The following is a 16,438-nucleotide window of genomic DNA, read 5'->3' as shown; positions in this document are numbered from 1 at the left end:
TAGCTCGTGGGAAGGCGTTCATTGGTGGAATGTTATATTGTGGCTTGGGGGTTTCTCGCCAAGGAGTAGCAGTGTGCGTGCTGTTCCTGTCGATTGTTTGTTGATCTTGGGTGTTTGCGGTAGTATTTTTATTGCTTCGTGTATTTGAAGAGTTGTGAAGTCGTTAAATCGGCGGTTTTCTTTGGTGTTTTGTACTAGGTCCTGACGTGTGAGTTTTTGGTTGTGGATGCGGGCACAGTGTTCTTTGATGGCTCCATTTTGTAGGTGCATTGTTAAGCGTCTTGACAGGGTTGTGGTAGTCATTCCAATGTAGGATTATATTTTATTTTAGCTTTTATTATATTGACCTATCATCTGTGCCTGGCTAACAATACAGGAGTTACAATGACGCCGCTCACTTGCACCCATGTTACATGTTACGGTATCAAATCACAAACTGACCTTTGGTGTCTACAAATAGCAATAATCTATATACATATATAATGTATAATAATTGAAATGTGACTGTATTTTACAAAATACTAGTCGACTAAAACACAGCCAAGACAAGTTACTTTTGAAATAAGTTGTTAAACTTACTTTCTTAAAGCACAGAACAATAAATAAAAAAGTAAAGCAAACAATTATCTCTTCTAGTTATGACCTTTGTACTTGGTTGCTGCTTGACATAGGTTGCTAAACCTTTTAAAATTTTGAACATGAAGGATATGATGTGAAATAATTTTTTTTAGGTTTTATATATATATACAGTTGAATAATCAAAAAATCATAAATTACTATATGAATACCACAGAATTCCACTATAATTTATCAAGCTTAGTAAATAAGCTGTATTTCAATCTAAAAAAATATGAAATTTTGAGCAGACTAAAGACACAACCTACCTCCTTGAAATCTTGGTTCAAAAGAAATAGATGGCATCCAAACACATTCTGAGTTTTTTGATTGGTTATTCATGTCATATATAGAAGTGTATATATAAGGGAGCATTTCCAAAAATGGAAAGAGGTGGGCAGGGTGCCAATGTGTTTCATTTATTACATGAGCAATATCTTGGCAAATTGAAAAGATAAGAGGCTCTTATTTTATATTCTAGCTAGGTAATTCTAGGTAATTTGAGTTCCTAATTCATACAAAACTTTAGACTTAGAATCTAGACATTACAAACCTCTAATGTGAACCAGTGCGGCATTGAACATACCACGTGATATTTAATATTTACTTTTAAATTAACAAATTTAGTAAGGTATAATACTAAAACTTGAATTATAATCTACAATTTGATACCAAACTTATTCACATAAATTCATGAAATAGTAGTTCAATAAAATTTTGAATGCGAGTGAACAAACAAGATGACATGGCCTTTCACCTGTGACCTGTCTGGAAAGAGGTAATAAAGGAAATTTAGATGTACACGTACTCAATCTTTGTAACTTTGGAGAGTGTGCATCACAATGCTCTAACTGATAAGTCAGAATATCATGGAATATTCAAACTAACATTGCCATCTATAAGGAGTTATTTAAAGAATGAATTTGTAAATACAAATACTAATAAAAAACAACAAATTTTACTGTTCCTTTGGAATCTACAATAAGTCCAATGTTTTTATTACTGTGTATAAATGTTCTTAACATTCAACAATGAATATACACGCAGATGGTAAAATTACCACTAAAAAAATTATCAACAAAATATCATTGATCTTAAACATAATTTAAATTTTGACTTAAATTGAATTGCTAATATTTTTTTCTTCAAAATCAACTCTTAATAAAAGTATGTAAAATAAACAAGTTGTGTGTTTAAACAATATACAAAATATTAATTTTGCTTACATTTATTTAACTGTCAAAATGTTCAAGAAAAATAAGAATCTTGGAAATTTAACATTTTCCTCATATGGAAGTGTATTTCAGATGGATACTCAACTCTCCACAGAAGAGAAAGCTGCTGCCTCAGCCCTCTGCTGAACAGCTTGTGTGTCACCCACTGGGGCTGTGGGCTAGTGGGAGTATCACTGGGTGGGAAACTGCATCCATCTCAAGACAGGATACTCTTTGCCCAATACAAGTGGTAGTACAGAAAGGTAGCCAAAGAACCTCCCACATGGTGATAAAGTGCTCTAAAGGCTTGCCAATAGGCCTGTATATTTCAGGGAGTTAGTACCCTATGTGCAGTGTGGCTAGAACAATAAGTCAAGCCATACAAGCGAGAAATACTTATCTAATATACCTACAAGAATAAGCAGAAGTGTAAGATGAATCACCCCATACCTGCATTCCAAGAAGAATGCAAGACTCATCTGGTCTGGTTCTTAGTGTAGGGGGATAGACTGTGTCACACTTCCAGGTAAACACCCTGCCCTACTTCTGATTGAGGGGTGCATTCATTCAGACTTACACCAATGGTGTTACACCAACCTGAATGGGAACTCTTCAACAGCTCAGTAAAAAAAAAGAAAATGAAAGGGAGGAACTGTCATAGGCGAGAACACTAAAGAGTTGTATGGACCAAAAAGGGATTATCTATCACTGCATAAGGTCCCATACTGAGAGACTGTGCGATGGATTACCATGAGGGAAAGTAGGAGCTGGCTAAGTCTGAGGGCAGCAAACTACACGTAGTGCCTTTTTCCTTTTTTTTTAAATAGTAGTACGGCTTGGAATGTAAAATATATAACTGTCAAAACATTCTTGTCGAAAACCTAACCTGAACAGCAGGCAAGAAACCGTAACAGATGGACTGAATACTTTCAGTTAGCCCCTATACTCTATGTATATTTTGGGAGAGAGAAGTATTCCCTAAGGGGCAACACTAGCCACTTGGTTTGTTCCACTATCTTCAGTACATACACACACCACATTGTAGTTTGAGATAGTTGCTTTTTTTTTAGGGTTGGGAGTGAAATTTGCAAAAACAAAACAAAAAAAAACAATTAACAACTCAATTCCTTAGAACCTCTGGGAGGATTTGGAGAAAGTAACCAGGAGGGAGGTAAAATGCAAAGGTAAAAGAAACCACAATGTTATGTAAGTAATGTGACACAAAAGTGTCAGGGGTCTTTCCCATTGCCACCTGCAATATGATATCCAGGGAATGTCAACAGCTAGATTACAAACTTTAAGAGAAGTGGTGTGAAAAAGACAAGGTGAGTCACCTCCACTGTTGGATTAGATAACCATCCAACTGAGCAGCCCAGGTTGTGGGGAGGAAATAGCAGTCTCAGAAGAAAATCAACCTGTCCCCATGGTAAAGAATGTGAGAGGCATCAAAGGTAAAAATGTCAGAGTGATGTCTCCTGCAAATGAGAAGAAATAAATATGTCGTACGAGAAAGTTGGAACAGGTGGCCAAACTTTCCAATGGAGGACATGTAAGAGCCCTGAGAACTACAGAGGTTTCAGTCCAGAAGGACAACTGATTAGAAAGGCATGGAAGAGGTTTGTAAGAACTGGAGGAAGAAGAGGAGACTGGACAGGGAAAGTAGGAAGGTTGTCAACAAAAAGGCATCATAAATGTTAACTAAGAAATAAAATACTGAATAAAATAAAAAGGTGATAAAGAATAAGGGTGAGTGACTGACAAGAGTAAACAAGAAAATGCACTACTCTGTAAGAAAAACCTGCCTGTTTTGCAAAAGACTGAACAAAAAACATATGTATAGATGGTGTGGAACATTATGTTGAAAGACAAATGTTCAAGGCTGACATAAAAAGGGACCTAAAAGATGGATGAGACAGAATCCCTGAGATCGTCAAGAGACAAAGGAGTGGAAATAATGAATGAGTTAGGCAAAGAAAAGTAAAGAGAGGAACTTGATAAGGGGTGTTGTGAACTAAAGACAATACTCTGGAAAGAAATTGAAATATAAGCATAAATAAAGACAGTAGACCAATCCATCTCACAGGGAAAACCATCAAAACCATGGAGTTCAGAAATGATGACCAAAAAACAGAAGGGAAGGGGGTTGGTTTAGAAAGAAGTTGCAAGTGCATCAATAAGAAGACTTCCAAATTGGGAACAATAAAAATAACATATGTGTCACACCTTTTTACCAATAAACCTTTGGTAAGATCTAAAACAATTAAATTTACAAAACCAAACTCCGAATTTTTATCGTTAGTCATCACAGTTGAAACACTGACCTCCTTTCGATTATGCATGTACAGGCCTTAGGATAACGTTAGATAGAAACAACTAATCAAGTCTAGGAAGTACGGAAGGCCTAGCTACCATGAGAAAAGTGGGAAAATCTACAAATTAAACAAAACATTATAACGATAATAAAAAAATTTTTTATGAAAGTTGCAATCAGTACGAAACAGCATAACAATAAATAAAATAATGCTAGCTTTGCCTCTCTCCAGGTCAATACAAACTATAAGTATGAATGACAATATATATCAATGATGTGTGTGTGTGTGTGTGTGTGTGTGTGTACAAGTGCAGTGCTCAGGCATTATGTATGTATTACAGTATAGCAGTATGTGTATGAGAGTACTGATGCAAGTTTAGTCTTACTATAGGCTGTACTTTACTGTACTTGGTGGGCAGGCCAAGCTGGTTAGAATGAAAACATTGAACGTGATTGGCAAGATCGCTGTTCTGTTTAAAAGTTTGTTTTTGTTTTTTTAATTTTGCGCAAAACTACACGAGGGCTATCTACGCTAGCCATCCCTAATTTAGCAGTGTAAGACTAGAGGGAAGGCAGCTAGTCATCACCACCCACCACCAACTCTTAGGCTACTCTTTTACCAACGAATAGTGGGATTGACCGTCACATCATAACGCCCCCACGGCTGAAAGGGTGAGCATGTTTGGTGTGATGGGGATTCGTACCTGCGACCCACAGATTGCGAGTCGAGTGCCCTAACCACCTGGTCATGCCAGGCCCTTGTTTAAAAGTTTTACAAGTCATTGACTGTTTGTTTCCTTCAGATACTATGTAACATTAGCATGGTTTGGGCTTTTTTTTTTTTTCAATGTAACAAAACTTTCCAGGAAATAACGTGTCAAATGTTAGTTGAATAAAGATGCAAAATTGCCAACTAAACATTAACTGTATATTTTGGAAATAAGTAAGATAAAAAAACATCAAAATTCTTGCAATTGAGTCTTTTTTTTTTAGGGTCTATTTATTTATTTTTTCCAGACAACTTCTGATACAGATCACATTGTCCAAAGGACCACCTGGAAATTTCCTTAAAATTGAGCCCTACTACTTAAGTATTAAATAGTGTAAATTTACTGTTTTTTAACAGTTTTATATTCCTAATTTACAATTGTATAACAAAATCCTTTAATGTTGAATAAACACATAGATATATGGGAGAGGACCCAGGAGTTCCAGAACTCCCATCAATTATTTATGAAAAATTAATAACTGCATTCTTTAATGTTGTATAAGCAGGTGTGGATATTATGGAAGAGTCCAGGGGGACAAACCCCCATACATGTTTATCTAAAATTCATAACTATATTATTTAATATTATATAAGCAGGTGTGAATTTAGGTGAGGGATCCAAAAGTATCAAAACCTCCTCTCCATCTCTTCCATCTGTGTTTTTCAGAAATTAATTAAAAACAGCCAATAGTGTGAAAAAGAAATATTAGATGTCAGCATCTTTATTTGATTAGTCTATTAATTACCAAAAAATTATCATCTACAGCAATTTGGTTACAGCCTCAGCCAATAGCTGATTAATTCTAAACGATTACAACAATATGAATGTCAATTAAATGTTGCCATTGTAAATTTTCATGCGTTGTGTGTGCTCTAGACTTTAAGAGATTTGTTTGTTTTTTCAAAGTTAGTATTGTTTATCAGAATTTGTAGTGCATACTGCGGGGATTCAGAGATTTTGGCAAAAAAGTTAGAAAAAACCTTTACTCTCCAGATAATAATAAAGAACTTTATATTTCAGCCAACATTTCACCACTAGGGCTTCATCAGAACTAGTAGTATAAAAACGTTTTATATAGTTAGTATTGCTTAGGACACCTGCAGCTCTTATTACATATACTCATTACAGAATTGACTCTTCATTGTTTGGAAGTTATAACACTGGTGTAAAAGATGTTTTCCTATTGTTGATATTCATAATAAACAAAAATGCAAATGATATGGGTGTGTGTATGTGATGACTTTAAAAAGAAAAGAAAAGGAAACAAGTCAAGCATCCTGTTTAGGAACATTAAAGTATGAATTTAGAAGTAGACTTTATAAAAATTTTTCTAAATATAACTATGTACTTCTAGTTACAAAATTTGTAATGTTTCTCATGTTTTTCCTATCAACTATATTACTAAATAAACAAGTTTAATGCAAACATATTTTGAAAACACACAGAGTAGAAAGCAACAAAGTCACATGATTCGAGATTGCTTTAGGCTTAATAAAAGTATCTGCTGATGTTTGGTTATTTGTTTAAAATTATGTTTTTATATTTTAACAGATATATTATAATTTTACTGTGTTGGTATGTTTGTGAACATGAAGTTTTTTTATGTTCACCAAATCTTAAGTTTACTGTTTATTGATTATGATAAGTGATTGCAAAATATTGTGATAACTCAAATTTGTATTGAATTTCATTTTTATGTTTATCCTATTCAAACAATGTACATAAATAAATTGTCTAGCTGGTTACTTAATTATTCATAATCATGACACGTTTTAAATAAAAACATTATTAACTTTATCAAAAAAGTAAAAGTTTTCATTATTTAATTATAAATTTATGTGATTTACAGAAGATCAGTGTGGGATTACCACATATTTACTTGGTGATATTTAGTAGACATTAGTGATTCATCCACCAAGTAGGAAATGTCAACAAACCTTATGGAAAAATTGGTTTTTGCAAATGTGCAAATGGTGACATTCAGAAGAGGTCTATCATACAAGTTAAAAAAATTTAATTAATTGATCATTGGAACCATCAAAAACATTAATTATGATTTTTTTTTCAACACAATCCATTCATCTATTAAATTTATTCTTGAGCATCTCCTGAACAGTGGCAAATTAGCCAATGCTTCCATTAAGAGATGTCCCAACATACTATACAAATTGAATTTTACTGTGGATGCCAAGAACTTAATGTGTGGGAATACCTGGGATGTCCATGCCATGATTCCACACGCTCAAATAAATTCATTATTTGCTTCCAGCTTTCAATCAATGCTATTTAATTGTTGCAACCCTAAAAAAATTGGTTTTTTAGTTACATTTGATATAGAATTAAAATTTTAGATTGCCTTTTAAATCCTTGTATTTAGCTTGTGATTACTGCAAGAATAAATCCTGACTTTCACTAGTCAATCTCTACCATTGTCCTAGCTAGACATCATGTTTGTTTGGCTACTGCTGTAACCCCTCGAAATACAATTGTACAGCTCATTACACTTCTCAGATGCATCCCAAGCAAAATTATACACACACACAAATAAACAAGACAAACAGTAAGTAACTGTCCAGTCTAAATGATCTGGTTTGGAACATACAGCATTGCAATGTGACAAAGTTGCATACAGTGTTCTAAGACCTCCACATGTTCAAACAGAACTTCTAAAACTGATGCCCTGAAACACCTGAACTTCCTATTTTTGCAAGTTAGTGTGGAAGGGCAGATTTACCCTTGCTAGGCATTTTCATAACCATCGATAATGGTCAGTTACAGACATCTTTATATCAGAAATAATCTGTTAGCCCTATCTTTTTAAACTTTGTCTCACCACCCAAAAAAGTCAAACATACAGCTATATTTGATTAACTTAGTTATATATTTGCTCTATATGCAATACTTACGGTGACACTCTTGAGGTTCGAGATGAACTAAAACCTATATTTTTAGAAAATAACCAATATCATCTGACTATATTATATCAATGTTAATGGACTTTAACAACAACCCTATGGTAAAGAAACTTGTGAATCCCTTTTATTGGTGAAAATGTAACACACATCACTCCATAAATGCAAACTTAAGATTAATCTTCCAGTCAAGATCATTCAATATCCAGTAAAAACTTTAAATTGCAGCTTGTTGCTTCTATTTTAAAAAAAATACAAAAAACTTTTCGTGAAACAAGAGATTCTTTGGTGGCAGAACAAGGAAAAGTAACGTGTTTGCATAAAGAATGCTGTATATTAGGCCACATGTAAAGAGTGTAATCAGTTTCATGTTGGAAAAACTGTTCAAAATGACAGAATTATAAAACATACAAGATGTATTCCACAAGGAAGCACAGGAGACAATGTCACTGCAAAATAACACACAATTACTCATGGCTTATCAATAGGTAAACAAGTAATGACTGACATCCAGGAAACAATAAAAATATTTCTTGAAAGAAACTACACAAAGTCCTTGTTAATTGTTTTTTTACCACAAACTAAATTGTGATTGTGAACTGTCCCTTTAGAAAAAAAACGTGTTAATTTCAGGCTCTTCTCTTTGAAAATAATATAAATTTACAATGTAATATTAACATTTTCTCCAAGAAATGAATTTGTCTAATTTTTATATTATCTTTCTCTACTTCAAAACTAAAACAGATTACATAGTGTAATTTAAGTAAAATTATGTTTGAGGTTATTGTATAATATTCCTTACATAAATTTATTTCTAATTCTTGAGATAATGGACCTCAGTACTATGACATGGGTTACATTGTTGTATTATTTAAATCTGTTCTTCCATTCTATGGGTTTTTTAAACTTCAGTCTACACTAGTATGATATAAATCCCTCAATTAAGTGAAATACAGTAAAAAGTCCAAGAAAAAAAAACATTTCTTGAGATCAATCATACTTATTGCAGTTTTTTCAACACCTAAAATGGTAAAAGTTAACTTTTCCATCAAAGTTTTTTTTGCTAGAGTAATAAAAGTGTTTAGAAAATAATAAACAAGTAAAAATGATGTTACACAAGTAAAAAGGATATTTTGAAATAAACTAGTTTAATTTTGTTTGTTAGTATATTGGATTAACTAGAAGATTAAAATAAGTTTCAATGAACCACATGAAAACCAACAAATCAAACTGGTGTATACTTCTAGTTACAAATATATTTCATACTGATTAACAAACAATTCACATAAATCCACCAGACAAATACTGTGCTAATACATTCACCACAAATAATAGTGTTCTACATCATACTTATGAGACTAAAAATAAAAAAAAAGACTTAGGAATGCTGAAATGTTACAGATCAGATAAATGTGGAAACAAACATTTGATGATTTTAATTGTTAAGAACTAAAGTATACGGTTATATATATTTTCCGAATTCTAAGTTAACTCTGTCATTCAAAATTCACAAAATATTTTTCACTCTTACCCATCCATTGGTACCAAAGAAATAGCTCGAGGCTGGTCAAGATTATCCCAAAATAGTACTTTTCTGAAACTGCCATCAAGATTACTGACTTCAATTCTATTACTTTCAGAATCTGTCCAGTATAATTTTTTTCCCAACCAATCACAAGCCAAGCCATCAGGAGATATTAAACCCGTAGTAATAATTTTCTTCAGTGACTTAGAATCATTGATATGCATTCCTTTGATCATCTCAAGACCAATATCTGTCCAAAATATCTTATTTCCTGCAATATAGAAGTCCAATGCTGTAGCATCTTCAACACCACTGCTAAATATTTTTGATTCATTTCTTCCTGAGCCATGAATATCAATAAGTCTTATATCTTGGCGATTTGCAAAGAGCAGAAGTGGAGATGCTAATGAAAAGAGAAAAACACATCTCTAAATGTATTTTCTGAAAACTAAGCACTACAAGTATTATTTGTCAATATAAAATTCATTTATTCTGCATGCTCATGTATTTTTAGATTTTTGATAAAACCTTTCTCTACACTCAAACTATAAAGTAATCATTCTAATTTATGTTTCTTTACTTGTTCATCTTAAAAAAAAACAAAAAACATATCCATCTGCTCCATTTCATAAAATTTTCTCCAATAATAGTTTATTAAGTACAAGAAACTACACTTAAGAGTACTTCTGAAGTTTATCAATATTACAAGAATACACTACTTTGCTTTCTGATCTTACAAAATTTAATCACAAAAACCATCCAACAACAACAACTGATATAAAATATACATAAAGTAATCATGAAAAACTATATTCTTCTTGTTATACCAGGAATAAAGCTACCATAAATGTTGAGGAAATTACCACATTATTTAATGGTAAAAGACCAGAACTTCACCCTTTGAATGAATACAAATGTCTGTAGTTTTAAGTTTGTTTATTTTTCATTAAGAAACTATATCAAAGAAAATGTTTTTTTTGCTTTGCTATACACTTATGTTTTAAAAATATTGATAAGTTGTATTAATGTAAATGAATGATCTGCTAAACAAAGCACTAAGCAATATGTTAGACAACCACAAACTACATTATTATCCAGTATTTTGTCTTCTGCTTTTGAAAGTATAAGATATTTCATGTGAAATCCGATGAATGATCCATTTTTTTTTCATTAAATGGAATCCACATTTTTACATACTTTCCAAAGCACAATTTTTCTGTTTCTCACTACTGTGATGAAAGCTGTCCTTTCAAACTTTGCAACATGCTAAAAATCCGTCACTCACTAAATCCACACTATTGCACATGTACACAATATAAATATAACCTGTTTGGTAATCTAATGTTTCTTTACTGAACCAGAATTAAAGTTCTGGTTAATAAGTTAATGTCTTATAGTATTTACAGCCAAATAAAAAAATTCCTGTGTTTTCTTCTACATTTAATTTACAATTATGGTGGAGAGGTTGGGAATTTTTTATTTCACTCTTACAATCCAATTTTTAGTGTAGGTTTTGATACTTTTCCCTGCAAAATGTTTCCATACACCTTTATAAATCTCAACTTCCATATGTTTCTTTAATACTTGAACTCATATAAGTAAGTAACATCAAATATGATTAGCTTAGCAATATGGCTTCTACACATACAGCACTAACAATGTATATAAGACTACTACATTATACTTACGAACTTCATTATTGTTTTGCTGTTGATCTAATTATGTTAAAAATCATCTAATACTTTGATTAAAATAGCTTTTAACAGGTTTCATAATATACATTAGTACTGATAATATAATGCAGCAGGATGACATTAGAAAAAACACACATTTGTACCTTCATGAACCCAGTCTTAGGCCTAACAGTTCCTATTCATCTTTACCAACTATTTTAACCAATCCCATATGATGAAATTGAGTATTAAAAATAAATACCTTTTTCTTCTAAATAAAGACTATAGTAGTATGATGATCAATAAAAATACAATACAAAAGTGAAAAAGGATAAAAATATAGAGGCACAAATCAAGTTGTTTTACTTTCCTTTTCCGTACCAGAGATAGTTTTTCTTCATTTTTTTACATGAAAAATAATTAAAAGGTAAAATATATTTTCAATAACCTTATAGGTTTTATTGACATTCAGACTTTAAGGGCTTTCAAAATCTAAAGTAAAATTTCTAGTTTTTCTAGGATTCAATGACCTGTACAAATCCTGAAAATATGTTTTCATGAGCAAAAAAACTGATGACTCATTACATTAGCAAATGTTGCATATATATGCACACATTTCAATTTCATTTTGGTTTTGAAACAAGTATATGAAAGCATTCCTCTACATTCATTTCCCAAATAGCAGCAGATATTTTTGCTTATTCATTCAATAACTCTTATGTGTTTCAAACTTTACTGTCATAAACAGACTGTTCTAATATCATAAAAATATTTCTGGTTCAAAACTGCCAAAACATATGGTACAGTCAATAAAAAAAATATATTATTTATACATTGTGTAATTTCTCAACTGTGTCAAAAAATGTTAGGATTAGGCCTTTCCAAACAGCCTGGATAAGATATTTTTCATCTTGATTTAATCATGTATCATTTGGTTTCAAGATACAGTTTTATGAACGTGCAAATGGTCTCATAACCCAAATAATAAGTATATAGAACACTGGCTTCAATAAATTTCCACATAATTTTCCCTGATATTCAGTTTGACTTGTATAATAACTAGAAATCCATACCTATAACTTAGGCTTACATAAGCTAAAAATGAATAACTAATAGGTAGAATGGCAGTCAAAATGAAGAAACAGGTGCTTAAACAATTACTGATGTCTTTATTTCATTAAAAAATTCTGACTTCCATTTAACTGAAATTGTAAACTAGCATATTTTGGCGATATATTAGGTCAAGAAATATTTCACTATAAAACCAGCTTTTAATATAATCATAATATCACAAAAATCTACAAAACACACTTGAAAATGATCTAGGAGAAGTTAAACTATATACAAACTTATCTAGCCATGTCTAATTTAGCATCTCATTAACTTTGACACTGTACCACATCTGTCGCTGTATTTGAACATATTTTCATCCACTTTAGACTATATATATACCCAGCCTTTACTTTTGAATCACCAAAGTGTTTATGATCATAAAATTGTTGTGCAGTTTTACAAATATACATATGACTAAAAGTACACATGCAAATTATTATATTACTTTATTAAAGGTCACAACTTTAATTATGTGAATGTATGTATACCCATATAATATATCCCAAGTCCATTTCTAACATATATCATGGGTTAGGCAATCAAATTCTGGCTCAAAATGCCCCCAAACAGCTAACTGGCATCACATTATGATCACATATGTTAGTATTCTATGTGAAAGTAAACTGACATGTTCATTTAGGCTTAGGGGTATTTTCCTTTTACGAAATTGTTTGTTGCTTGCATTTAAAATGAGTTTTATTATCAGTTAATTACCCTTATACTGTGTTTATATTACTCATACTGAAAGTTTTGTACAAGTTCATAAAAGTGCTTACTAAATTATATCACTCATGTGAAAAGAACAAACAGCATAACCTAATATGTAGAATCAATTTTAGATACTTAATTGGAAAATAACATTTCTTATTAAATTAACAATACAGCAACCATGTCTACTTCAGTGCTATTGTTATAAAAAATTGAAGTGCTTTGGTTTGTTATGAAATTCGTGCAAAACTACATGATGGTTATCTGTGCTAACCATCCCTAATTTAGCAACTCAAGGGCTATGTGCGCTTGCCACTCATAATTTTCAAGTGAAAGACTAGAGAGAAGGCAGCTAGTCATCACCACCCACCACCAGCTCTTGGGCTACTCTTTTACCAGTGACTTGTGGGATTGATAATCACATTATAACACCCCTCAGCTGAAAGGGTGAGCATGTTTGATGGGATGGGGATTCGAACCTGCAACCCCCACATTGCGAGTCAAGCACCCTAACCACCTGGCCAAGCCAGGTCAAAAACTGAAGTGAAAACTTTTTGTGAACAGCCACTTTCAGCTCTAAGAAGAAATCGATAACATTAACATTGGAACTTAATGTTCAAAATAAAAGTTCCCCGCTACAAAAAAAAACTTTTAGACAGAGGCTTGTAACTGCTGCCAATGTCAATAATGAATTATAATTACTTGCCCAACTGTCCCCCCTCCCCATAATTGTTGAAAAAAAGCTCAATTTTAATTTAATCACATATAGCTTATAAATGACTTTTTTTCCAAGTTGGTAAATATACTACTTTATAACTGTCTATCTACCCACCAACTTCCAAACTGTTTTTCATTAACTCCAAATAAAGAACATTACTTGCAATTTATAAATTTTTAAGACATGAAGCAATAAAAAGTCATGATGCAAGCATGATTCTGAGAATATTGATGCAACTGAAAAACTACAATGAATTTGATTATATATTCACTGTAATAGAAAAAAATCATTCTTCAATAAAAAATAAAAAAAGTTAGAAATGTTAGCAGTGTTCAGCATTTTCTTTTCATACACCACGTGTTCGTCCACGTCTTTGTGCAAAACAATAAATGTGTTGGATTTAACAAGGTCAACAGTGTAATTAATAAGCACAATCATGTGATAATTTTGACATACCATAGTTTAGGTTTTTCTTGTTCTTAAAATGGCTGAGATATAAGATAAAAAGAAGTTATAGTAGAAGGTATACGTAACAAGAACTGGGCAATAATTTGGGTATCTGAAGCTCCCTTAATGAATAAAAAATACATCTGATATATCGAATAATAATGCAAGGGTTATGGAAAATGACCATTTGTAGGTACATCAAAATAATGCGACCACACATTTAACGAGATCGCATTTCGTGGACCCCAACTATCACATAATAATGGGGTTCCATTGTATATTAAAAGTAAAACATTTAAATTTCTTTTGATAATAAATTCATGGAAATTATTTGGAGCCTTGGAGTAATAATGCATCTTTAACAATTTGACTTTTAGTTTGAAATTGCTTTTCTTAAGCTACATAGATAAGATCAAGTTTAAGAAGTAAGATATTATGAGTAATTTTTTATAATACAGTAGAAACCTGTTAGAGCTCGACCAATATAATGTAAATTCAGATATAACACAGTCATTGTTTGGCTCCCAAGTGACGTGCCATCAGCCAAGTTCTTGTATCTGGAGAAATTCACTTAGCATACTAGACTTTGCTCATAGCCAGAAGTCAGCTGGAATGAGGCAATCAACATTAGATGATTTAAAAACAAAAAAAACAATGGATTTTTGAGACACTTTACATGTTATTAAAGTTTTTATGTAACTTTGTATTTTTTTAATCGGCTGTAGGTTTTGTGTACTTGATTTCTATTTTTACACAAGTGGTTGTGTGTGTGCAATTAATGCAACATAGTACATAATGAAAAACATATTTCAAATTTCAAAAACAAGCTACATTGTGGTTTAAATCAAATTGTAACTGTTCCTTTTTTTATATTCTAATACACGTAAGATCACAGTAAATGTAAAATAAATGCAAAAATAAAGTTAAAAGTACACAATAATGAACATAAAAACAATAAGTACTTTTAACAAAAAAGGTGTCTCACATATTAAAAACAAAACCGATTTGCAGGTTTATAGAATATGTTATTTGGCTCCTCTTAAAACTCTATATGAATCATACAACTTTTATTTGTCAACAATTAACGTTTGCAAGTATTTTTAGATGTAATATATAGACAGAATGAAGTGTGATGATTTTCTGAAAAAAAATCTGTAGTTTTCATTGTTCACTAATATATCAAAAAATTTAAAAATGCCATTTATAAATTGCTATTAAATTACATAACTATAATTTTAACATAACATAATGTTTATTTACAACATGGGACCTATTGATCCATCTCGGCTGTTCCATCCTCAAAACTATTAAAAAAAATAATCTTGAAACCAGTCCTTATCATTCACATCATTTAATAAAAAGCTTGATAAGTATATGAAAAAAAAGGGCTGGCTTTAAGATTTTATTTATTTATTAATATTTTTAATCATTTTTAATTTAGTTTAGAGGATGGAACAGCCAAGATGAGCCAAGTAAGCGAATATTAATGAAATTTGGCAGTTTATCAATAAACATTACAATGCTTTCATATGCAAAATATCTATTTTTTTTTATTAAGTCTTAGGTTTGTAAAGCAATGTTTCTTTCATGCTTTTCTTTTCACATCTTATCGATCATGCAAAGTAATTTTCATTTTAAGATTTAAAATACTTTTATGCATCAGAAAATTTTCAACTTTCACATGCAAAATCTTTATAATGTCCAGATAGTTATCAAATGTTTCTTAAGAAAAACTATATTTTATCTGTTATTTTCAGTAACAAATCTCTGTACGGGTTTAGTCGATTTGATCGATCTTGTAACCACATTAAAAGAATTAGGAAATAAATATAAATTATGCCTTTTTCATTCCAGAATGACTACAAATTATAACACAAAAACATAAATATTTAGACTAAATAGGTATAATGTTATGAGATTTAAAATGTATATATATTTATTGTATTGACCTTTCAGCCATGTCTGACTAACAGTACAAAAGCTACAGTGATGTAACTCACGTGCACTCATGTTACCTATCAAGTAATCTGTACATAGTAACTTGTCTTGGCTGTGTTTTAGTAGACTAGTATTTTGTAAAATACAGTCACGTTTCAATTATTATACACGTGGAGGTCAATTTTTTAGGTTTTATATATACATTTGAATAACTAAGAGATCACAAATTACTACATTAATACCATAGAATTCCCTTAATTTATCAAGCTTAGTAATTAAGATGTATTTTAGTCTTAAAAAATATGAACTTTCAAGCAGACTAAAGACGCACCCTATCCCGTTAGAATATTGGTTCAACTGAAAGAAATGGCACCAAGACCTTTAAAATGGCTGAGAGAGCCACTAGGGGACATTTTGAGCTTCCAATTGGTTATTTGTGTCATATATAGAAGTAAGTGAATATAAAGGAGCATTTCCAAAAATGGAAAGAGGTG

General features: G+C 31.4%; 1 protein-coding gene across 1 annotated transcript in view; it reads right to left on the bottom strand.

The window, feature by feature from the left end:
- LOC106458881 (low-density lipoprotein receptor-related protein 6-like) overlaps positions 1-16,438 on the bottom strand; it is a 53,483-nt gene that overhangs the window by 34,036 nt on the left and 3,009 nt on the right. The window contains exon 2 of the mRNA XM_013918440.2: positions 9,354-9,750. Coding sequence (XP_013773894.1) covers positions 9,354-9,750 — 397 coding nt within the window. The remainder of the gene's footprint in view (positions 1-9,353; positions 9,751-16,438) is intronic.

Source organism: Limulus polyphemus, unplaced genomic scaffold, assembly GCF_000517525.1.
Source record: "Limulus polyphemus unplaced genomic scaffold, Limulus_polyphemus-2.1.2 Scaffold527, whole genome shotgun sequence".
Taxonomy (NCBI): domain Eukaryota; kingdom Metazoa; phylum Arthropoda; class Merostomata; order Xiphosura; family Limulidae; genus Limulus; species Limulus polyphemus.
The sequence above is the reverse complement of the archived record's forward strand: the minus strand, read 5'-3'. Positions and strand labels throughout refer to the sequence as shown.